This window comes from Mya arenaria, chromosome 3, assembly GCF_026914265.1.
Source record: "Mya arenaria isolate MELC-2E11 chromosome 3, ASM2691426v1".
Lineage (NCBI taxonomy): Eukaryota > Metazoa > Mollusca > Bivalvia > Myida > Myidae > Mya > Mya arenaria.
Genome location: NC_069124.1, coordinates 24,638,880 through 24,665,865, shown reverse-complemented (window position 1 = coordinate 24,665,865; position 26,986 = coordinate 24,638,880). Strand labels below are relative to the sequence as shown.

At 35.5% G+C, this 26,986-nt stretch overlaps 1 protein-coding gene across 3 annotated transcripts; it reads left to right on the top strand.

The window, feature by feature from the left end:
* The first annotated feature begins 48 nt into the window (after nucleotides 1-48).
* On the top strand, nucleotides 49-26,484 carry LOC128227762 (uncharacterized). Of its 3 annotated transcripts, XM_052938585.1 has the most exons (17): nucleotides 49-82; nucleotides 5,573-5,677; nucleotides 12,553-12,575; nucleotides 15,075-15,179; nucleotides 15,580-15,678; nucleotides 16,701-16,802; nucleotides 17,958-18,056; nucleotides 20,279-20,380; nucleotides 20,503-20,594; nucleotides 21,112-21,487; nucleotides 22,264-22,455; nucleotides 22,718-22,832; nucleotides 22,930-23,119; nucleotides 23,359-23,498; nucleotides 23,798-23,952; nucleotides 24,449-24,857; nucleotides 25,915-26,484. In XM_052938585.1, exons 3-17 carry the CDS (start codon nucleotides 12,564-12,566, stop codon nucleotides 25,959-25,961), a joined length of 2,235 nt encoding a protein of 744 aa, XP_052794545.1. In that variant the 5' UTR covers nucleotides 49-82; nucleotides 5,573-5,677; nucleotides 12,553-12,563; the 3' UTR covers nucleotides 25,962-26,484. The 3 variants fall into 3 exon arrangements, with proteins under 3 accessions (XP_052794545.1, XP_052794544.1, XP_052794546.1); XM_052938584.1 differs by lacking the exons at nucleotides 49-82; nucleotides 5,573-5,677 and adding an exon at nucleotides 6,449-6,541; XM_052938586.1 differs by lacking the exons at nucleotides 49-82; nucleotides 5,573-5,677 and adding an exon at nucleotides 10,055-10,145.
* Nucleotides 26,485-26,986: the final 502 nt, after the last annotated feature.

Below are 26,986 nucleotides of genomic sequence, written 5' to 3'. Positions count from 1 at the left end.
TGTTTCTATTTTAATACAGATAGTTGACATTAATAATTCAATGGATTTTACTTCTTCAAAAGATTGACACACATCAAGTTTGGTGAGGTTACAATTTTGTTTTTGTTATAAAAGTAATTTTGATAAGTAATTCTTTTTTATAATAATGATTTTTGTTCTTTTCCTCTCATTGTTAAGAATGCTGTTATCTGATACACGCAATGCGTTAAATATGCGGGGTTCAAGTAATGCGCTGCACCTCTCATTATAAACGGAATACCTTATCTGATCGCTGTATTTTATTTGTAAGCTTTGATTTAAAATGAGCAGTTGTTGACATCAATGCACCGACTTCTGCTGATCCGTTAAACCTTTTATACATATGTGGATTGTAATCTGTAATTAATATAGGTTTAATAATTTTGTTGTACAAATATATTTGTAAATCAATAGATAAACATAAGTATTTTGACTTTTTAAGCAAACAGAACATTTCCTTTGTTGCCTGTTTGCAATATCAAAACGAGCCACTTTTAGCAAAATTAACTCCTAAATATTTATATTCCGTAACAACATCTATTGTATCATTACATAAAGAAAACGAATGATAATTTAGTCTACCTCTACAGAAAATGACAACCTTAGTTTTGGAAGTATTAACGGTTAAATTACACTGTAAACAATAGTTCTCATAGGTATAGTGCATTCTGTAAATCTATAGCAGATTCAGACAATATAACAGTATCGTCCGCATAAAGGAGTACAAATAACTTTAAAAAATAAATTAACCTGTAATCATGTTCATGTTTACCAATAACAATACCATTTACAACCAAGCTACTTAGAAACTATTGATGCAAATCATTTAAACATAAAAAAAACTGTAGCGGAGATAAACTTTCTCCTTGCCTGACTCCAACACAACAAGGGAAATAGGTCGACTTTGTTCCATTTACTTTTACACAGCTTTTTGCTTGTTCATACATGTTCCTAACAACATTCGAAAAGTATCCTTGTATCTTACAGCGGCGGCTCCAGGATTTTGTGTTAGGGGGGGCGTAACTTTTAATCACTCTAAAGGTTGCACTAGCAGATCCAGGGGCATACCTATAGTTCTAATATCAAAACGAGGTTTCTATTAGTTTAGAGTTGTCATTACATACTTCAACCAACAGTGTGGCCATACCACGTGACTCGTGACGTCATTTTACGCTAATAATTGGAGGAAGAAAGTGTAAACAAAACACAGAAAAATAGCCATAAGTATTTTATTATTCAACCGATTTTGTCGAAATATAGTGCATTCGAAGGGGAATTTTGATACCTTTCCACGGCGATCAATGTCGTTATCGTACGTTCAGTATTTATCTCTCTGATTCGAGGCAAATATCCACGGCGCTTGAAGAAATCCGTGATATTTAAACGACAAACATATGCTCCAATTGCATCATATCTACATGCATGGTGGAACAGTGAACAAGTCATATTTGCCTAGATCAACCAATTTAAAATTGCTTACCTTCTTTCTTTTTCTTTGTTGCTAAAGAAACTGTGCACACTCTTCTGTTTCTTGGGGCGTTTGGGACTTGACGGCGCAGCCATATTTGTTGTCGTATAAATGTACCCAAAGGAAATTAATTGACTGATGTGTTTGTTTGTATGGGTTTTACGGCGCATCAACATGATCATGTTATATAGTGCCGAATTATTACAGTAAGGGAAGGCGGGAACGTTTAAATTGCGTGCACTCTGTGTTGTGTACGAGTACATCTCAAAAGGCAATGTTGTATAAAGATACGCGAGCGAAGCGAGCGAAGAAAAAATAGGAAAATATAGTATATTTTATTGTTTCCATACCAAAGAACATGTAAGCTCCGGGAATTTTAGGGGGGGGGGGCGTGCGCCGGGTGCGCCCCCCCCTGGATCCGCTAGTGTCTTATGTCCATGTAGTTTAAACAATAGCATGTTTCTATTAAAAGAATCAAAGGCACCTTTTAAGTCAATAAAGGCACAGAACAATTTCTTGCGAGTTGTGTACATGTGTTCTATAAGCATATTTAAAACAAACATGTTATACTTACATACATGTGAATGTGCTGGTCTAAAACCAGTTTGAAATTCGCTTAACATATCGTACTTTTCAATGAATTTTAATAATCTATTATTCAAAACTGTAGTAAATAGCTTACCAACGCAACTAAGCAGTGTAATTGGGCGATCATAAGAGAGATCACACATATCACCCATATTTTTATACACTGGGTTAATAACACCATTGTCCAATTTTTGGGTATAGTTGCAGGTTTAAAGACAATATTAAATAGCTTAAGATACACAATCTTCATAATATCAAAATAATATTTCAGGTATTCAGTTATTATCTTATCAGCGCCACATGCCTTGTTATTTTTTAAATTTCTAGCAGCACTTTCAATTTCTATACTGTTCAACAAAAAATGAACTACACACAAAAACTGGTACTTGCAGTATATTATCACACTGTTTTTTATATGTTGTTTCACTCTGTTTAAAATGCATACTTATTGTAGAATATAACTATAAATTTTTTGTTTGTTTTTTTATTCAAATTTATAAAACAATAATATGTTGTGCAGAAGAACATCAAAATGTACATTTGTTAAAGAAAATGATAATTGATTAGGTGAATATTCGAAACTTATTCGAATCGCTGGTGAACACCATCACCCAAGAGATGACAGCGGCATCGTTGCCGTCCATCTTCAACGATATACTGACAGACACGAGGTCTCTGGAATAGGACGATACCACCAAAGAGACAATGACTCTGTGCCAGTGTCTCGGTTGAAGGACTGTAACTGAGCAGTGGGCAGAGGAAGACAGCCGAGCCTGGAACCATTACGTGAATGAAGGTCCACGCACTACAAATCATGTTGAAGGTTGGCAACATTAAATTAGTAACCAACTGCGCCAAAATTGTCCGAAAAGAGCAGGCTTCTAATGAGGCCAAGATATTCCAGCACGCCAATGGTGTAAAGCAGCGGCCGAGGGAGCGGGTCTACCGTGAGCTGGAGCATTAAAGGCTCATCAGGCTTAAACACCAGCCGCGATCTGGCGATATGGATATTATGACATGTGTTGATGCTGCTTCCAATTTAGTAAAACTGAAGTAAATATGTGTGAATAGGTAGCATGAAAGTTCATAGAGTTACTCATATTATGAGTCAATATATGTTTTAATTTCATATCAATCAATACATTGTTATTCTATATTTTTATGCCCCCGAAGGTGGGCATATTAAAATCGCAACGTCCGTCCGTTCGTGTGTCCGGCTCAATAACTTTAGTCTGGGCTGTAACTTTCCCTTGTATGGACAGATTTTAAAATAACTTGCCACATGTGTTCGAAAATACGTTTTCACAAAGTATAAAAACATGCAAGAATTAAAATTATGCCATGCTTTTCCGTGGTAAAATATGTTGAGATTGAGATAAAGATTTGACTTGAGTATTTTTGTGATATTGGGGCCTGGGGCATTCATAGTCAATAGTAAACCTTAAGAGTATAATCTGAGTGTTTTGATTGCACTTTAAAATTAATCAACCAATAAATCAAATGGAATCACTGAAGCATGTGTTAGGATAAGGATAATAACTACTAGTATATTGAATCCTTTTCCATCATGAAATGCATACTGTATGTGCTACAGACTTATCTCGGAAATGATGGTTGAACACTTAATTCCGTCCTAAAACTCGATTGCCTGCCAAACAATTTAAATTTAAGGAAAGTCACACTGGATCTGATTCCAATAACCAACTAAGACCTAATTTAAATTTAAGCGTAGAATCTGTGTGTTTTGATTGGACTAAAATAACTGGCCAATCGACTGGATAAATTCACTGAGGCATATCATAGGATAAGGTTGAGCCAGTAATAGGTGAGTAAGTATCACGTGACAACTCGCCCTTTTTTATTGGTTTGGCAAGCCGCTCGTGAAAATAAGTATATATTGACATTGCCCTTCACAATTTAACTATAGATTTTGATATTGCATTGAAATACATTGAATAAAAATTAAACAAAACCTTTAACGCGCGGAACGACACATTGATTAATCGATAGTTTTTTTTTTATATCTTCCGGGTTTAAAGTTAAAGGGACAACAATGATAGTAAGATACACACACTGCTGGAAAAGTAGTGCAAACGATTGGAAAAGTATTATTCATTTAATCATAGTATCACCTCTTCGATGTAATAAGTTTAAGAAAAAAAACCCTCATATTTTCAAACTCTTGATCATTTGAACGATATGATTTACCATTAATGCACCAGTCGATTGTTACCACGCCCCCCAGGCCCGGGGAATAGCGGGGACTTTGACTTTCGGTCCAGCCAAGCCCGGGTAAAATCCCCGCCCTGTGGAAACGAACTGCTGGTAAAATCCCCGCCAAATGTCCCCGCACCCAAGGGACCCTAGGTAAGACCAAACCACCGCATTCACCCAGCACTGTGGCGCCACCTGACAGGTTAAAACACGACCCATTCACCCGGCTATCCCCAGTATACCCCCGGACTTGTGGAGTGGGGGTAGGGGTGGTGTAGTTACAATTGAATGGTGCATCAACATCCATATATTTGAAATCAATACAGATATTTTCATAAAGTAACAAACATCTGTTAGTGTTCTGACTCATGCCTATACTAATGGGATCGCCGGAAAGATACACATATTTAAGTTTTTAGAATGGCAATAACAACCGAAAATCTATTAAGCAGATTACAGCCGCCAAATTTACATTTAGTAACTAAAACAACAACCTCATTTGAATAATGTAGATAATTGGTTTATTCGGTGAGTTATTTAGATGCCTGAGCATGCGCACTAGTTAGTTTAGAGGTTTTCACTGAGCATTTCGCACTGAACACTAAGAACGTTAGTCTTTTTTTGTTTTCTTTAACGATTTGTTGGCGCATAGCTGAGGCCGACCTCTCGACTATAAATATAAGAAGACAAAAATATAGCAAAAACTATTAATTAGTTATGAAAAAATACCCAACACGTTTTACATGGACTCTTTTTGTATTTCATTACACGTGTAGTATCATTGAAGGTTAGATCTATCAACATGCTTGCACGCTGAACATTAAGAAAAAGAGTAATACAAGGTACATATATCCAAATAGATTTTGGTATTTCGACCCCTAATAAGGTATGACGCAGGTTAAGCCATTCTTTATACGTCCAGCCAATGAAATAAATTGGCGCTCAATATGTCTAGCCCTTAATCGTTAAGAAATATATTTATTTTGGTTCGGAATAAAACGTATTTACGATTATTACCATATATGGTGGTCATGGTCAAGGTCGTTTCGACTATTGCCATATATGGTAATGGTCAGTGACCTTACATAAGTAAACGGCTAGAATAAAAGCCGTGTATACACATGAATTCGTCATTCGAGGTTATACCGTGCAGTAGACAAGAGAAAACTGGTAGTTTTTCCCACCAACCAATCCTTTAAGATTGTGTATGAGTGTATATGAATCATCTAATGTCTAGATATTGTTGAATTTTGAACATATTCATAACGTTTTATATTTTTTTAGATAAACGATTTTGTGTCGTTCTGAAAGTTGGGATAGGATGACAATGTTGTACAGAGTGAATTACTCGGTTTCACTAACCTTTACAACAGTCGCAAGGTGTGCAAGGTGATTTTTTTATTTTCCTCATGCTATGTTTAAGTGCATGGCCACAAATTGCCACACGAAGTGGTCATGCAACCACTGAGAGTGTGATGTTTATTACTTGTAGTGTGTGTTGATAAATAAACTCGCCCGGTATAGACTACTCCTATACAGTCGTTTGTTTATGTTTTATAAGGTTAACACACAAATAATTCATGTTTGGCTAAATATAATAAAAGAAAACATAACTGCAGTTTTACAATTCAACAGACATGACGTCTTAAAATGGTTTCCTATCTGCCGAAACATGTTATAAATCAAAGTCAGTTTCAATATATTATGTAAAACCTTATTGATAAGGCTCGCTTATATGTTATTATTCATAAATGATTTAATTTAATAATTTAATAATTATTTGCTCAAACTATTACCTTATTTATCCTTACAATAAAACTCGTTTTGATTCAAATATCAGGCTTTATATAGCAACTCATCATTACAAAATCATTACATCATGCAGATGTATACAAAGACACATTTATGGACATGCCTTCCATATAATGCTTCTCGTCTGCCTCATGTTTGTTCAGTATATTTTTTTTAGAATTTAGGTATTTATTTATTTAAACGAAATAAAAAGTGCCATCAAGACGCCATTTCATTCGCTATGTCTGGTTATTTAAACCTGCAGTTAGATTGTCTTGTTAAGTTTATTTGACGATTTGAACGTATGTCCCTCTAAAAATATTTTTGTCCATATCATTGTTCGAAATTTAGCTATTGATCAAAATTGGCAGGGTTTTGTAAAAAAGATATAAAGAAAAGTCCTGTAGAAAATTGGATAATTGTGGTGGATGAGATATAGTGAAAACAAAATAAAAATGACAGGTATGTAGAACAAAACGCTATTTTAAAATATTGTTATATCTACATCGTTTTTTATATACATACACTTTTATTTTAACGTAGTATTTTTTTATTATTTATCTTGGTTGATTGCAAAACATTTTGGGAACTTCTATAGAAAAAGAGTACACATATTCAATATCATACTGAAGCCTAAATTGTGGCGCATAAGGCCGCCGACTTTGTGACGAAATACTCTGCCATTAGGTGAGGCATGATGAAATAAACTTTTAAATAATGAAATGACCGTATAGACATCCCAATCACAAAGCGTGCCTGTTATCTACAACAAACCAACCACCGGCAAAAAACAACAAAACACGTGCATTAAAACGTGCTAGAAAAACAACCACCGGCAAAACGCATTAAAATGTGCTAGCAAACCAACATACCGAAAACGCATTAATAAACGTGCTCGTAAATCAACCACCGGCATAACGCAATTACTGAACGTGCCTGCAAACCAACCACCGGCATAACGTAATTACTGAACATGCCTGCAAACCAACCACCGGCATAACGCATTAAAACGTGCTAGCAAAGCAACATACCGCAAAACGCAATGAAAACGTGCTAGAAAAACAACCACCAGGAAAACGCATTAAAACAAACTAGCAAACCTATACCAGGTATACCACAAAACGCAACAAAAAAGTGCTCGAAAACCAACCACCGGCATAACGCAATAACAAAACGTACATGCAAAACTACCGCCGGCAATACGCAATTACTAAACGTGCCTGCAAACCAACCACCGGCATAATACAATTACTGAACGTGCCTGCAAACCAACCACCGACATAACGCAATAACAAAACGACTATGCAAACAAACCACCGGAATAATGCAATTACTAAATGTGCCTGCAAACCAACCAACGGCACAACGCAATTGCTAAACGTGCTAGCAAAGCAACTACCAGCATAACGCAAACACAAAAAGTACTAGCAAACCAATTACCGTCATAACGCAATTACTTAACGTGCTAGCAAACCAACCACCGGCAGAACATCAACACAAAACGTGCCAGCAAACCAACCACCGGCATATGACAAACACAAAACGTACCAGCAAGCCAACCACCGGCATAGCGCAAACACAAAACGTGCTAGCAAACCAACCACCGGAATAACGCAATTACTTAACGTGCTAGCAAACCAACTACGGCATAACGAAAACACAAAACGTGCAAGTAGTGTGCCAGCAAATCAACCACCGGCAAAAGGGAATCGCTATACGTGCAAGCAAACCAACCGCCGGAAAAACGTGCCAGCAAACCAACCGCCGGAAAAACGTGCCAGCAAACCAACCGCCGGAAAAACGTGCTAGCTAACCAACCGCCGGCTTAAAACAAACACAAAACGTGCAAGTATCGTGACAGCAAACCAATCATCGGCATACCACAATTACCTTACGTGCTAGCAAACCAACCATCAGCATAACGTAAATACTACCCGTGCCTGCAAACACACCTTCGTCATAACGCAAACACAAAACGTACCTGCAAAGCAACCACCGGCTTAACACAATTACTTAACGTGCTAGCAAACCAACCATCGGCATAAAGCAAACACAAAACGTACCAGCAAACTAACCACCGGCATAACGCAAACACAAAACGTACCAGCAAACCAACCACCGGCATAACACAATTACTTAACGTGCTAGCAAACCAACCATCGGCATAACGCAATTACTTAACGTGCTAGCAAACCAACCATCGGCATAACGCAATTAACGTGCTAGCAAACCAACCGTCGACAAAACGCAATTTCTTAACGTGCTAGCAAATCACCTACCGGCATAACGCAAACACAAAACGTACCAGCAAACCAACCACTGGCATAACGCAAATACTAAACCTGCTAGCAAACAAACCATCGGCCTAACGCCGGCCAGCAAACCAACCGCCGGCAAAACGCAATCGCTATACGTGCCAGCAAACCAACCGCCGGTAAAGCGCAATCGCTATACGTGCCAGCAAACCAACCACATGCAGAACGTAAATGTACAAGCAATTCGATATGGCGCAAGTTCTAACAACATTAGGTAGCAGTTCAAGCAGTACTTTTATACATCTTGTCCGGACTTCTATTTTTACATTAGTTTTAACGTGGAATAAGCCTTACCTAAAGAACTTTGGAATTTACAACTTTTGATTACAAATTTAGTAACGCATTTAGGCATTGTTTTACCAGACATATTAAGGATAGCTCATATAAGCAATTTATCAGATAAGTGTGTAACGCTTGAATCCTGAAGCCTCAGAGATATCTTCAAATTGATATGGTATTTGAGCTGTATGCTGAACTTATAAACAAAATTTCGAGATCGCTTGAACAAAAGACGGCGAATGATAAATCTGAACGTTCATGGATAAATATGTATATGAACAAACAAAACATGCAAAAAAATAAAATTGAACACACCTTGTTTTGTTACAAAAATGCCAGCATTATCTAAAACACAAGACATGTGATATTCGTGTTTCCATTTGTATATATTAAATTAAAGATATTACTCCAACCCCATATAAGTAGATCCACACATTTGGCCACTCTGTAAATCATTTTCTTTTCCTTCCCTAGATGAGTAGATCCAAATATTTGGCCATGCTGTAAATCATTATCTTGCGCACGGGTAAAGATAAAAAAGTACCTATATAATATAAAATAATTTTTACTATATTTTGTTTAACTGTCAGAGGTGGGAGAAAAGCATCTACTATGGCCCTCGTGTATGAAAGGTTGATTCGAATTCTCAACTTTGTTGTATGTTTCTTTAAATCGAGACAGGTGCTAATACATATTTGCAAAAAATAAAAATGATAGGATTTTAATGTAGCATTTAGCATTTTGATTGTAGAAGTATGCATATTTTGAGGTTTGAAAACGATTAACGATATTCTAATTTATATAAGCCGAAAACAATATTTAATATTAATTAATTAATTAACTTTTCTTGAATTTTCGCCACTCGTGAAAATATGTTTTTTTGTGACACTCGTGAAATAAAATACGATCTTACACTGAAATAAACAAATATCCTCTATATATTTAATAGCAGAAAGCGCAAAAATATTAAATGATTGGTGAATGCTCAAAGATTTACTGTGGTCTACTATAGTCTCATAAGGTAGAAATACCGTGTTTAATGCTCATTTCTTTCAAATTAAACTCGGTATCCTTCCTAGGAACCATTGTGTTCGACATTTATTCATCCTTTTTGGAATATTTAAACAATACTATAATGGTAAATCTTATCTGGGAGTAAGAGTGCATATTTAAATAAATGTTTTAAAACTTGTATTAAAAATGAGCTATAAAGTTACCACAAGACCCAAGACTTACACGACAAAACACACTTTGTAGCCTCAGCCTTATTTTGTATATAATTATTACGATTGGCGCATATCGATTATTGGTACTGCCTTCTTGATTCGGGGCGTAATTTTCGACTCAAGTCAAAATGCGCAAATTGACTCTGCGAAAATCTACAAGGTGCTAGTCGAGTGTGGCTTCATGCATCAAAGTGCACGTTATCAACATGTCTGATGGATATAACTAAACTTGGCATTATTATCAAGGTACGTGACGATTTAGTGGTGAAATATTTCGTTTATTAACGCCATTCTTACATCGCGCTATGGAATAAATTGTGAAAAATATTTAATTTAATCAAAGTCTTTCTAACGTAGCGTTATGGAATTAATGGTGAACTATTTAATTTAATTAAAGTCTCTCTAACATCGCGTTATGGAATTAATGGTGAAATATTTCTTTAATGAATGTCATTCTAACAACGCGCTATGGAATTATTGGTGAAATATTTCATTTATTAAAGTCTTTTTAAAATCGCGTTATGGAATAAACGGTGAAAATTTCATTTATTAAAGTCTTTCTAAAATCGCGTTATAGAATTAACGGTGAAATATTTCATTTATTAAAGTCTTTCTAAAATCGCGTTATGGAATTAACGGTGAAAATTTCATTTATTAAAGTCTTTCTAAAATCGCGTTATAGAAATAACGGTGAAATATTTAATTTATTAAAGTCTTTCTAACATCGCGTTATGGAATTAATGGTGAAATATTTCGTTTATTAACGTCATTCTAAAATCGCATAAAGGAATTAATGGTGAAATATTTCATTTATTAAAGTCTTTCTAACATCTTGTTATGGAATTAATGGTGAACTATTTCGTTTATTAACGTCATTCTAACATTATTGATACCATTTATATAGAGTATGATATGGCGTCACAATGTCAGAATAAGCCGCCCACCTTGCGCAATTAAGCAACGCATATTTTGTGACATATTTTTACATGGAATATTGAGTTTCATATAGGGCGGATATTAAATGTGGTGTTATTTAATGTGGCAATTCTAAAATTGAGCTTTGGTGAGCTTATCAGTTTTAAACGAGTTCAATTTCTTTCGTATTAGATGAGCACACATTTTATATTCTTTTTAAGTCTTAAACAGTCTTAAGCTTGTAATTTATTTTGAATAACATAAAACGTTGCTTTATAAGGTCAAGAATAATTACACTTATTATATACTTAATAAAAATATATATAATGCCGTCATTTCATGATGAATACGTTTTTTAAGATATGTAATACAATACGCATTTAATCTTGCCGCATTGCGAAAAATATTTTGCAAAACATTATCATTTTTAAGACTTCTTTTAAAGATATTAGAATAGGCGCACCAGCTTGAAGCTGATGTGCTGTTTGCTTAACTAAAATTTACAAAAAATGAACCCTTACTGCGCAGATTGGAGATTCAATGCCTCATTCGAAATCTCATGTATGTTTTGAATAGAAATAAAAAACGCACAGAGTAGTTAAACATTTAAAAAATAGTTTTTTCATAAAAAGAAAACTGGAGGCGTCCGGGCGAATGCTTTAATGTATTTGTTTTATCTCAATAGAATTTATGATAAAAAACCCCCAGTCTGAACAAAATTCTAAAACTAGAGAAGTAGTTATTGTACAATCATTTCGAGGGGTGAAAGCGAAAAGGTTCTATCTTCTTCTTTATTAAATGTCACTTAGAACCTTTTCGCTTTCACCCCTCGATTTAAACCTATTACTCCGACAGCAAATAACTTGTTCTGTATTTCTTTTGTATTGAAAAAGTTTAAATTTTACATCCGGCCCAAGTTTCTCGAAAATGCTCCAGTACTTTTTCATGTACATATACTATTTCATTCCTGTGTATATGGTAAAAGGGAAGAAATTTATTTTGGCCTTAAAATCTGATTTCTTGTTGCCAATTTTACTAATTACAAAAAGAGAGTGTTTTTACAGTAATATGTTATCATGTATAAATAAAATAATCAGGAACAACTTATTCATTTATAAGTAAAAAGTCAAAAACATTTCTTTCTTTTAAAAGGCTTTTCTTAAAATTCACATAATGTATGAGAAAGTTTGCTTGTAACTGAGTCTAAACTATACAGATTTTAAACCATATCACGCTCTTAAGTGGTTAAGTTAATAAGGTAAATGAGTTTACGAGTAAATTCACTTAAATACTGAAACAAAACTTATGTATATTGAGGTATACACGTGAGCCATTATGCAGTCGAAACGCGCTATGTCGAACTCTATTATTTCAATGTTCTTGTAATGACGATTTTTTCGGTTTATAAAGTTTTTATTTCGATTATCGAATGTTCGTTATCTCGATGCACATGTATATAACATATATCAACTGTTATAAAGAATGTTCGTTATCTCGAAGTACATGTATTTAACAGAACCTAACGACTTTCACATAGGAAGTTTTGACTGTATTACATAATTTAAAAGCATTCTTATGTGTATGAAATAATTAATAATTTTAAACCGTTCAACTGTGTTTATATCCTACCTGAAAAACTAAGCAAAATTCCACTTAAGCTGTTTCAATTAAAATATGGTTCTTAACGCATGCATTTGATGTTTTTGAAAATACCTTCATATTTCATATTTCATTTCAGCTCCAGTGACTATGCATCCAGCGGTGCGTATTGTTTGGTTAATAAGCATTCCTTTACAGAGTATGATGCTCATGGATTTGTTTTGAGCCTATAGCAATAGCCTTTAGCAATTTTCTAATATTCAACATGTCATTTAAGTGCTACTTTTGTAAATTATGCATAGAAACTATTAATAATTGTTCATCATTATTTAGTGCTCGATCGAAAACAACAGTTTCACCGTACATCTTTCGTATATTCATACACCATTGTATGTCTGTTATTTATATCACGCAATCCGATTAGCTACATCATTCCTATCTCGTATTAAGACCAATATTGAACACAATTCCTGCAGTACGTGTACCTTATGAGAAATACGTAATGGTATGTGTAGAATATACACATTTAAAGGTTCATAATATACGTTGATGTATTTTGTTTTTAAATTATAATGCATGCTGAGATTCAACACATTTGACTCAAAGGCCAATAAATATTTGGCATGACAATCCCCTGCTGTGCATCTCCTGGTAATTGCACTGTTGTTACAGTAGGGGACAATATCCTGTTTATTTGTTTATTGGCTCAGGGCCATTTAGGGTCCATTTATATAATTAAACCTCCAAAACTGCACAGCATATCGGTGTACAATACACGATTTTTTTTGGTGGGGGGGGGGGTGCGGGGGGGCACTTAGAGAAGAATTTAACTAGGCCTTTAAGTGACCAAAATTAAAAACAACAACATATGATTTGTGAACAGTAAGCAAAATGTAAGCCTTTATGAATGTTATTTTAATTAATAGCTACATGGCCACGAAAATCCCCAATTAGAAAAAGCGCCCGAATGTCGATCATATTTGTATATATGTACACAATGCATACGTTTCTTTACGTTTTGATCGTTACAGTCAGATGAATTAAGCATACTAATGCATTTGAATGAACACTTTTTTGTGTTGTATCACCCTTTTTTGTGGCACTTTAAAGCTGAACTCTCACAGATATACCATTTTTACAACTTTTTTATTTTTTGTCTTGGAAGGAGCAAATATTTGCAAACTAATATGCAAACTGATTGCTGACAAAAGATCAGACCGTTACTAACGGTTTAAGAAAAATGAATAAAACATAGTTTTTTGAACTTAAATATAAAAATCTGCGATCTAATTTTTGTGAGCAGTCTTATATAACTGGTTTCCATGGATATCCGCAAAATTGACTCGTTCCAAGACGAAAAATAAAAAAAAGTTGTCAAAACGTTCAATCTGTGAGAGTGCAGCTTTGAATGGTCTAGCCATCACGAAGAGTGTTTTGCTAATGCAAAGCGAGTTAACATTTATCACATACAAACTTGAACACGCCAGTTACGACATGTAAAAGCACGATAAAAACGTTCTGACAGTGTTAATGCGAGCCTTCATGTGTCTATGCTGAGTGCAACTTTTACTGTGTACGAGTCTGGGTTGGGAGTTTAAGCTTATTTATACTCGCACTCGGGCCTTGCCCATTCGGCGAGTCCTCCGTTAAGATTGTTAGTCATTTTAGGTTTTAAAAGCACAGACAGAATGTAACCCTGGTTAGAGCTACCATGGTTCTTTAACGTACACCAATGTATAGCACTGTCCCCATTTAACGTCCCTCCCGAATGACGATTAGTATTTTTCAGTGATGCGACGGGGAATCGAACCTGCGACCCCTGGATTTATAGTCAAGTGTGATACTACTAGACTACAGATCCGCCATAATATTCGGGTCTGGGTACGGGTCAGAGGCGTAGCTTTCCTATAAATGATGTGTAAGCCGGGTTCAAGACAGAGGCGTAGCTTTCCTATAAATGATGTGTAAGCCGGGTTCAAGACAGAGGCGTAGCTTTCCTATAAATGATGTGTAAGCCGGGTTCAAGAGTCTGCTCCATAATCAAATGTATATGTCTCGTTTTTTTTAAATTTTTATTGGCCATAATACATTTAACGTTTTATAGACCACGGCCTATGTGGCCTATAAGAAGCGACGTCCCTGCGGGTAGTTACGAATGCACAAAGTTTTTCGCAATCTCCCAATATCTGACGTTGACTGTTCGTGTGTTTATACTAATTTAAAAACTCCAAATAGGCCAATATAAATTAATTACTAGATTTCCATCCGAATTCTTTTTTAAATAGGGACGGGGTGACATCTTTTTAAAAAAGATTTTTTGTTAGATGACTGTTACACCATTTCATATGTGTTCATGTTTTTTCGTATTGCACAAGGGACCATACATACGTGTTTTCCTAGACTTACCACGAGCGCGATCGTAACGATTCTCCTTTTTACATGTAAATGTTTTACATCGTCAGCGACAGCGACATCGACAGCGTATGTATCTGCATTAACGTCGTTCCCGCACAGTACCGGACCGGTACGCAAACAGTTCTTTTTTATTTAAGTAAAAACAATTTACCGGGGTGGGGGGGGGGAACGGAAAAAAGAGGGGGCGGGCGTGGATAAAAATCTAGTAATTTATGTATTGTCACCATATCTGTTGTTGGGTTGTAGGAAAGGGGTCGGAGGTTGATCGACAAGCTGCTGGACAGCAGTGATGAGGAGGTGCTGGAACTCCTGGATGTTAAGCCGGGAAATATCGACTTCTCCCTTGACAATGTAATAACAGAATGCTGTAAATTCGGAAGATAAGTGTAGTATATTAGTGGCTTGTATTTTTGTATTAAACACTATATATAAAGATGGGATATACAGTTGAAACCCGTTGGCTCGATATTCCGGGTACTGGCCAAAAAAACTTTGAGCCTTGCGAATATCGAACCAAGCGGGAATGCTTAAATAGGGTAAAACATATAAATTGGTCCTTTTACATCAAGTTCGAGCCAACGAGGAAATCGAGCTAAGCGATATCGAGGCAAGCGTTCTTGATTTTATTAGATATGCCATGCTTTGACAAATATTGTTCTGCTGTAACTATTTCATTACATGTACATCAACACTTCGAAAGAATCTAACATTGCTTTAGTATCAGAACAATCATATGTTCATTTTGTATCAGAGGGGAGATAACCCTATTCATCTTGCTGCCAGGGGTGGAAAACTAGAAATTATCAAAAAGATGGTTCAGGCTGGCGCGTCGGTGAACCAACAAAACAAGGTATCAAGCCTTTAATTTCGCATAAAGTCCACGTTTGATATCGCTTTATTTATACACATATGTATACTTTTATAGATTTCTTTTGTTATTGAAAATGGTAATGTTTTATATGTATTCGCTACAGGCGGCAGTTGCGTTGACATGACCCACTCTATGGCCACACCATATGGCGATATTTTGGGTTTTGTGATAGATGATCATGTTCCAAACAATTTTAACTTTGAATATTATTTGACTAATTTTTCAAGGAGGGTGTGTGGCCATAGAGTGGGTCATGTCAACGCAACTGCCGCCTGTGATATTCCCCACTCACATGGCCACTAAAATCGCCTCAAAACAGACTCAAGCCTTATTTATATGAACTTGTATGGCCTTTCAATAGATCAAAACGCATTTAAATACAACATACATCTTTAGCCAATGAAATTGCAGATTGGCAATTGATTCATTAAGTACTAGCCTTAATCATAAAGAATTTCACCTTTCGCGGGTGTTTAAAGGTCCGCCTACTGCCACTCATCCGATACACATCCCCTGCGTCAGATTTTGCGTTATCAATGTATCAGTCTATGAGGTTGTATTTTCAGTCAGTCAGATGACCTGAAGTAATTTCTTAATGACTAAGAATGGCTCGTTCGCTTCACTCACCTCGCTCATTCTTATTCATTAAGAATTATCTTCATGTCATCTAGCTATTACTTAGAATACAACCTACATCTCCAGCCAATGCAATGGCAGATATGCAATCATTAAAAGTACTTGACTTTATCATTAGAATTTCAACTTTCGCGGGTGTTTAAAGGTCCGCCTACTGCCTGACATCCGATACACACTCCCTGCGTCAGTTCTTGCGTTGTCAATTTATCAGCAAATGAGGTTGTATTTTAAGTCAGTTAGATGACTTGAAGAAATTTCTTAATAATTAAAAATGGCTCGTTCGCTTCACTCACCTCGCTCATTTTTATTCATTAAGAATTATCTTCATGTCATCTTATTACAAGGTGAAACTAATAACATTTCAGGCTGGCGGGAATACGGCAATGCACTATGCGGCGAAGTACGGATATTTAGACGTTGTACGGTATCTACAGTCGAAAGGGGCTGATCTAAATCCCTACAATAGCGTATGTTTTTAGAAATAATATACTGCATTATATGGGTAGTGTTAACCCAAACCTAAGGTAAGCCATCCATCATTAGGATGAAAAGATGTATTAATGCATTTTAGACATTAGATTAATTAACCATTGTATTATGTTTGCATTAATTATAATTTTGAATGACACCATATTGACGCTTCTATTGTGATATGATAATATAGTATACTTTTGTATAATTACCTCCTTTAAATACATGATATATTAAAAGGAGGTAAAAAACAAACCTGTCTTTGATCATACAGACATGTTTAATGCTATTTTTCTAAATACTATACTACCTATATAAAAAGCTCTTGGAAAAAAACTTTAAACATATTAAAGTAAACATTTTGCTACTTCAAAATGAGCTTTTACCATTAGCAATTTGTAATATAAACAGAACAGTTCTGTTCTGTTCTGTAATATAAACGATTGATGGACTACCTTAAAAACTCATATATCAGCCCTTATAGAAATGATTCAAACAGCGCAAATCATTACGGATCAAATAGATGAGCTTGCGACCCTTGTTTAGGTCTCGATTGAAATCCTTTGAATTTGTAAATGCAAATATTTGAACAGGTGCATAATAGCTTCTTATTCATACCAGTTGAATAACTGCTTATTCATAAATATTGAGTTTGACAGTAGCCATAAAAGTGTCATAAGAATGAAAAGAAGTAAATAATAAGGACGAAGCTGTGAGCGGTTTAATTTAAATCGACAGTTATTCAAAACCAATTCATACAAATGTATAAGAAACAAAACTTTTGAGTGATAAACCTTTAACTTCTTACTAAATAATGCCTTTATGGAAAATATCAATTACCGATAACAAGATTGTAACCGTTTATTTAAGAGCTGAAAATGCAAATAAATGATTGGTGAGTGCTAAAAGATTTACTACGATCTACAATCGTCTCGTATGGTAGAAATATCGTGTTTTATGCACCTTTCTTATAAATTAAACTCGGTATCCTTCATAAGAACCATTGGTTTCGACATTTATTTATCCTTCTTGGTATATTAAAACAATTGTATTAATGGTGAGAATACTTGTTTGGGAGTAAGAGTGCATATTTAATGTATTGACAGTCGGTTGATAAAGTAATGCCTTTATGAATATGTGTGTTTTAACAGGAAGGTGAGACCCCTCTCCACAAAGCAGTTCAAGGTCAGTCAATGGAAGTCATTGAGACGCTTGTTGAGCTAGGCATGGATAAAAACATTGCTAACAAGGTATCCACGAGTAATAATACATCAAAAACCTAAGATTACAAGTGTATATTGAGTGAAATGGAACACAGTAATATCAAGTTACATTGATGGAGGTTACGATTAATTTAAGTGTGTTTAGACACAATACTGTCAAGGTGTACGAGGCTTTGCTAATAAGGGGATTATTAAGATATAAGCAATTTACGCTCCTTGTACCATAAATATTGGAAAGATACAATTTCCTTTCTAACAGACATTCAAAATACGTCTACATAAACACTCAAACTGGTACTTTTGAGAACTTCAAATTTAATGAAAACAAAAATCCAATACGTAAAAACATTCCTGTTTTACGACCGAGTAATTAAGACTTGATCTATTACAAGAGAAACTAAAACGCACAGATCAAACCAGATGCTGTGACCATTCTATATTGTTTTGCACGTTCATCATTTCCTTGTTCGTAAACAACATACTACAATATACTAATACAAATCAAACAATACAAATAACGTTTCGATAAATGCCTTTATGTGTGCATAAAGGTCGCAATTCAATAGTTTTTGAAAGACAAACAAAATAAGTAACAATCGCATGAATTGAAAATGTCTTTTATCTGTGATATGAGGGTGCCCCAACAATGGAGTTAAAAACAGACTAAGTTGGGATGGAAAAGCGCCAAAATTATGCAACAAGCCCCTGAACCAAGACAAAGTTTGGGTAAATGCCGAGCTGAGAAAGGAGGTTTGGGTGTATCCCTAGTTGAGAGAGCAAGTTGGGGTTTATGCCTAGTTGATAGAGTAAGTTTGGGTATAAGCCTAGTTGATAGAGAAAATTTGTGCATAAGCCTAAATGATAGAGTAAGTTTGGGTATAAGCCTAGTTGATAGAGCAAGTTTGGGTATACGCCTAGTAGTGAGCGCAAGTTTGGATATCAGCCTAGTTCATAGAGCAAGTTTGGGTATAAGACTAGTTGAGAGAGCATGTTTGGGTATAAGCCTAGAAGAGAGAGCAAATTCGGGTATTAGCCTTGAGAGAGCATGTTTAGGTATAAGAAGTTGAGAGAGCATGTTTAGGTATAAGTAGTTGAGAGAGTCCAGGTGTATTCCTAGTTGAGAGTGCAAGTTTGGAACATTGTCTAGTTGAGAAAGCAAGTTCGAAAAGAATGCCTAGTTGAGAGAGCAAGTTTGGAAAAATGTCTAGTTGATAGAGCAAGTTTGGAAAAATAATGATGAGTTGCGTGAGCAAGTTTGGAAAAATGCCTAGTTGAGGGAGCAAGTTTGGGTATAAGCCTAGTTGAGAAAGCAAGTTTGGGTATAAGCCTAGTTGATAGAGCAAGTTTAGGTGTATACATAGATAAGAGAGCAAGTTTGGAAAAAATGCCGAGTTGCGAGAGCAAGTTTGGAAAAATGCCTAGTTGTGAGTGCAAGTATGGAAAAAAGGCCGGGTTTAGAGAGCACGTTTGGAGAAAATGTCTAGTTGAGAGAGTATGCTTGGAAAAATGAATAGTTGAGAGAGCAAGTTTGGAAAAAACGCCGGGTTTAGAGAGCAAGTTTGGAGAAAATGTCTAGTTGAGAGAGTATGCTTGGAAAAATGCCTAGTTGAGAGAGCAAGTTTGGAAAAAAAGCCGAGGTGAGAGACCAAGTTTGGGTATCAGCCTAGTTTAGAGAGTATGTTTGGGAAAATGCCTAGTTGAGAGAGCAAGTTTGGAAAAATGCCGAGTTGAGGGTGCAAGTTTGGGTATCAGCCTAGACGAGAGAGCAAGTTTAGGAATAAGCCTAGACGAGAGAGCAAGTTTAGATATAAGTCTAGTTGAGGGTGCAAGCATGGGTATATGCCTAGTTGAGAAAGCATATTTTGGGTATATGCCTAGTAGAGAGAGCAAGTACAGGTGTATGCCTATTTGAGAGAACAAGTTTGGAAAAAAAACGCCGAGTTGAGAAAGCAAGTTTGAAAAAATGCCTAGTTGAGAGAGCAAGTATTGGGTATATGTCTCGTTGAGAGAGCAAGTTCGGAAAAATGCTTGTTTTTGAGAGAGCAAGTTTTGGAAAACGCCTAGTTTATATTAGTGAATTGGAACTGATTAATACACTTTTAAGTTGCAAAAGTTTAAAATTCAGCATCTTCAAAAAAGGTTCTATTTAGACTGTCCAATTGAATGACCGGCCCATAGGATGCTTAGAAAAAGGACATGCAATAGTAAACACACCATGCAATCATTCCATTGGTTTCTTTCTTCGAAAGGTAAATGGCGACACACCTTTGCACACGGCATTGCAGGCTGGAGCACAGGAATCGATGGAAGCATTGCTGATCGTGGGAGCGAAAACAAACGTGCTTAATAGGGTTCGCATCAGTAAAAACTAGCAATACCTTGTAACAAACAGTTTATTTACTGAATGTATTACATTTCATTTCTTTAAAAACACGTATACATTTGTTAAAATACGATGTTTTCCCCTGAGCAGGACGGTAAGAAAGCTGAAGAAGTTGCAAAAAACAATGCGATTAAAGACAGTCTTCAGGTTTATGCGACCTTGTTGCTGGCTATGGATTCAGGGTACATGTTACATCATAGAAGAACAAAATACATACTGCTATACAAAACCCAACAACCTTTGTTTAGGCATAATCACTATACTGACTGTTTACTGTTTTATTTTATACATGTCTACATTACTTGTATTATTTACAGATTAATGTATAAATGATGTACAGTGAACAGACTTAGAAAAAGCAATTTGCTTACTTCTTAACTCTAAATTGCAAGTGTTTGTCTCAATATGTTCGATCTTATACTTTATGTTCTTGTATCCACTTGTAAGTATTTGTGTTTTGAGAATATGTATAAGTCTACATAAATACTGGTTAAACATATGCAATGCTTACTACAGAGACAAGTTCAATAGTTTAATGTATATTCGTTATTAAATGTATTAAAATATATTCAATACGTTCAAACATATCAGTAAATAATTTACCTCTTTCACTTGTTCTTTCGTCCGTAAAATAGTAAATGAAAACAACAACACAAATATATTGTAGTTTATTTTCATATTTTGTTATATTCCTTACAGGTACGTTATGGCAAAAGGTATGAAACTTACAAAGAAAATGGTTTCGAGACCATATAGAGTTGATCGAGTGGGTGTTATTATTGATCACATCGACTTGCCGGGAAGGTTCCCCACTGGGTTTTATTGTCGAAGGGAAAGGGCTGAAAGTGCAACAGTTACTCTTCAAGACAACACAGAGGAGTCAATTTTCAGCGATGTCTTTCACATTCGTATTTATGATGTCAACAGAGACTGTCAAGCCAAGTTGTATCTGCCTATTTATAAATTGCCAAGTGACAAAGAGGAGATGCTGATAAGGTTCATAAACTGTAATTTCAAGCCAAAGAGGGTAGATGCAGTACAAATAGACGAGGCCAGTAACGACTCGAACGATACTGTACGTTAAATCACTCTCTCTACTCTAAAATGCGTTTTTATTTGTTCATGACTTTGTGATGTTTTATTTGCTCATTTCTTCTTCCTCTTCTTCTTCTTCTTCTTCTTCTTCTTCTTCTTCTTCTTCTTCTTCTTCTTTGTCTACTACTACTACTGCTGCTACTACTACTACTACTACTTCTACTACTACTACTACTACTACTACTACTACTACTACTACTACTACTACTACTACTACTACTACTACTACTACTACTACTACTACTACTACTACTACTACTACTACAACTACTACTACTACTACTACTACTACTACTACTACTACTACTACTACTACTACTTCTACTACTACTACTACTACTACTACTACTATTACTACTACTACTACTACTACTACTACTACTACTACTACTACTACTACTACAACTACTACTAATACTACTTCTACTACTACGACTACTGCAACTACTACCACTACTACTACTACTACTACTACTACTACTACTACTACTACTACTACAACTACAACTACTACTACTACTACTACCACTACTACTACTACTACTACTACTACTACTACTACTACTACTACTACTACTACTACTACTACTACTACAACTACTACTAATACTACTTCTACTACTACGACTACTGCAACTACTACCACTACTACTACTACTACTACTACTACTACTACTACTACTACTACTACTACTACTACTACTACTACTACAACTGCTATTTAAGACACTGGTTAAGTTAATGAATGTTTTTCAGACAAATTATTGCCCTTTGGAAGTCGACCTGATTCCGGAGACTACTTGTATATGTGCAGTCTACGTTCGTGCGAAAAGGGAAACGTGTTGCATTGGAGAAGACAAGGCTATGATAAAGTCTGAAATGAATGAGCATTTCTCCCTGGACATACCAAAAGGGGCATTTGAAAAAGAAACTTCATTGAGTCTGAAGGTATAAAGTACTATGTTTTGCAAAAACGTTGAAAATTTTGCACACTAATCTCATTCCTTTTGGACGTTAAAATAAGTTAAATTCTGTTTGAAAATTGTATTTTAAAGGTGTCATGAAATTATTGTTTTTGCACGGATAAACCTTTTCAATCTGAGAAATTAATAGAGTTTAAAGTTAAGTTTAATTTAATTCGGTATATTCATGATATTTTATTGATATTAAAAAGTAATTTGTTCCTGGATTTTGGGATGATATTATATAGGTGTACGAGACAAATACAGAGGATGATATGGTTAACATTACTGAAAATGAAGTCGCTAAAGAGCAGTCTGTCAATGCAAATATATTAACGGATGTGTATCAAATAGTTATAGACGGTATGTTGAACTGTATTTATTATTTGGATTGCGTTTCGATTTAAATGTTGACTTTAAATGCGTATTGAAATTTTCTAACATTACTCTTTTATAACAGGAAATCAACCAAAGAAAGGAATCACTTTGCAAATACCCATGAACAGAGATCTTGAAGGTGATAATGAACTAGTTATTGCAACTTTAAATGAAAAGTCTCTCTCTAATGATGAGGATGCCCTTGAAATCATAGACGTGCCACCCCAGACAATCTCAGGGAGCCTGATCGTTGAAATATCTCACTTCAGCATGTATGAACATATTATATTTAAATTTGTTGTTTGACTAGGGGGTTAATCTGGTATTTAAGAATATATATATAAGGATTTTCTATTAGAGGTTATTCCAAACGGGTTTTCTAAAATTGTTAAAAACAAACCTATTTTTTTACACTAGTTATACGTGATGTTTCAAAATTATATAATAACCTTTTTTCAAGACGATTACGCCATTAATAGTATATATGAAAATATATACGCGCTCTTTTTAGTTTTGTTGCCACATGGAAACTGAAGGTTGAGGCAGAAACAGACAAGCTGGAACTACAGAAAGAAATCTGCGATACATTAAAGAAGAAGAAACCTGCGTCCTTCTTCGCTGTTGTCAAAAAGGATATTGGGGACGATCAAGGTAGTCTTAACGCAAATGAAAGTAATGTAGTTACATGTGCACGTATAAAAACCTATCCTAATGATGCAAGCTTAGGGTAAGATTGTTGTAACAGAATATCAAATTGAAGGCGTTACAGCATTCTTACGCAAAGCCCTCGGCAAATCTTAACTGGATCTCTTGAATCCGTATGTTATCTTTATAGTATGCGAAATCTATTCGAAACTCTATTACCCTAATTTTCTTACTAGTAATACACAAGACAATATTACTCTCGGTGTTTGATTCAAGACATCTGAAAGACAGTATACGTGTTGCAGGTTTAAAACATGTTATGATAGTGGAGTGTAATGTAGCCAGTAAAACCCAGAAGAGGTTAGATTCGTGGGTCGAAAAGGGGTTCGCAGCTCAGAACCCAATGGAAACTGGCTCCTTTATGATGTGCCCCTCAGATACCTTTTACGTTACGGTTGAGGTAAGGATAGATCATGACATCGATCGAAATACAAAGTATAGTCTATCTTGAGCGCATGGTTCTTTACTGGTTTTCTAAGCCTCCCAAAATATGTTAATACTCGTTTATCGCAAGATACTGACGTCCAGTGAATCCAAAGCACTGTTTTTTCCAATCCTTGCGTCTAGAAAAGAAAGTGTATATTGTAGTTTCAAAAAATGCATTCAGATACTACACAGGGTTGAGGAAAGAAACCGACGCTTCACAAACCAAATTAAGTAATTCCTTACGTATGAATTGAATCATGTAATATTGTCAGCTAATTCCGAATCATCTTCCGCTGTTTGTTTATATTTTATACTAGCTCAATGTTTGACTGTTGGCTCGTCCCGATCGTAACAACTCGGCCTTCTCCGGAAAGCTTCGGATAATGTTGGATAATAGCCGAGGTTTTCCGATTGGACTCGCCCCTGTTATTTCCATTGTATTTAACATGACTTTATGTATTTTCATTAAGGGTAATGCAAGTCTGGAGAACTCGGATGGGAGAGAGAGAAAGATACAATTTTTTCCATGTAGAAATAGCTTTCAGCCGTACACTCTAACCCTAAATCAAGGCATATATGATCCAGACGAGGCTTACTGCCATGTCATAATATCGCAGAAAAAAGGTATTGAAACGGAGGAGGTAACTCGCCTACTGGTTAAGATGACCCCTCCACCAAAACCACCATCGCCAAGACTTCTGTCACCAATCATGTCGCCAATTCCGGCACCAGCAACGTCTCCCCCACAAACGCCGCGTTCTGTTACCCTTTCATCATCCGTTGCTTCCTCCGGAAGTTGTGACTCACAGAGGCAACACAAAAGCAAGAATGAAGTAAGAGAGCGTCTTAGAGTCGTTCTAGATCGACAAAATGATCCAGGTTTGTATGGCTGTTTGGCTTTGATAGTTATGTTTTAAAACAATCTCATAGATAAAAAGATTGACCGTGTTTTATGCAGTTGTAGGATGGCATGAAGTCATATCTTTTTTATCATTAAAGATGCACTCTTACTCCCAGTTAAGATTTACCACAATTAATAATATTGTTTTAATATTCCAAAAAGGATGAAGACATGTCGAATGGTTTTTAGGAAGGATACCGAGTTTAATTTGAAAGAAATGAGCATTAAAACACTGTATATCTACCTTATGAGAGTATTGTTGGCCACAGTAAATCTTTTAGCATTTACCAATCATTTATTATTATTTAGCGCTTTCTGCTATTAAATGCACGGTCACAATCTTCTTATCAGTAATTAATATTTTCCATAAATGCATTATTTAGTAAGTAGTTAAAGGTGTATCAGTCAAAACTGATATTTGTTTAATATGTGTATGTATTGATTTTGAATAAGAGTGTCACTTTAAAATATGACTTCATGTCATTTTACTGTCTTAGAATACGAACTCATTGTCTGTCAACGCAAGATCTGATGCAGGGATTGCGTATCGGATGAGTGTCAGTTAACGCCCTTTAAACGCCCGCGGTAGTTAAACAATTTAATAATTAAGCCTAGTACTTGATAATTGCCTATTGGAAATTTCATTGACTGAAAATGTAGGTTGTATTCTAGGATCAATAGTATCGTTAATGCTCCTGAGGATGAGTACATGTACATTGCTATTTGTGATCATCATTAATGTTTCGTTATCAGTTTCAAAATATTTTTGTACGGCTAGCACAGTGGTTAGTGCACACGCTTCTCGCATTGGAGTCCCATGTCCAATTCCTGGCCTGTGCGTGTATGTTTGGTCTGTGGTCACCAAGCCGGACAAGTGGGTCTAATCTGCATATTCCAGTTTCTCTTAACATAATAGTTTAAAATCTCGCGCAACATCGTACCAACGAGAGTGACTTATCAAAAGTTAATAAAACCTTATTCACAATCGTTGTTGAGTAAATAAAGTTTAAATTATGTTTTAATCTCTTTTTTCAGAAAAAGTTTTCGTTGCACCGGATAAACTCCCAGATATTGACGCTTGAAAGAGGAAACGGTATCCCATGAACAATAACATATATTTGATTATATATGCCGACAGAATGTACAAAGAATTTTAGTGAACATTCCGTTTAGTCTGTGTTTAATGTTATAATATTTTATGTAGTCAATGATTTATTGATTTATTTTATAAATTCCATATAATACTTTGTATTGACAAATACTAATCATAAGTATATTTGCACTAACAAAGTATGCTTTCTTCAGAAAAATAATGAAATGGAATGCAATTAATTCACTACTAATGTAGAAGTATGTACGTATATATACACACTTTTTGACATTGTTTAGTAGAAGCTTTAACGTAGCTTTTTCCAGCAAACTTGTTATGAGCGCGAGGACTTGCATCATGATGACTTGTATAGTTATTGATGAAAGTTTGGATGAGTGTGAGGTTGTGCCCATGTTAACTCGTGTTTTTACAATTATGTATCTCGTTCAGTGTTGTTTGTGCTCTAACAGGGTTTATATTTTATATGTCGACTACTGAGCTTGATCCAATTACCATATACGGTCAGAAAACATTTGTTATGAGCCATTTAAAACATAGTAATTGACTATATAAATCGTCAATTACTATGTTTTAAATGGCTCATAACAAATGTTTTCTGACCGTATATGGTAATTGGATCAAGCTCAGTAGTCGACATATATATATGTGTGTGTGAAACTTGTGTATTACTGTGTGAATAAATAAAATAATTGACACAGAACCGAACGGATATGGCAACCGAATCCAAAGAGTACAATCTGATTATTGCAAAAAAATAAGAAGAACTGACATGAGCGTCATGCTCCTTTCGTTTTTGGTAAATATCCCTGTATTATACATCAGTCAATTGTAACCACGCCCCCTCACCCCCCCAGATCTGGGGATAGCCGGGAAAATGGGCAGCGTTTTTACCCTTCAGGTGGTCTCGGAGTGCCGGGTGAATGCGGTTGTTTTGTCTTCGCGCCAAAAATAGAGGAAAATGAGTCCTACCTAGGGTCCCTGGGGGCGGGGCATTTT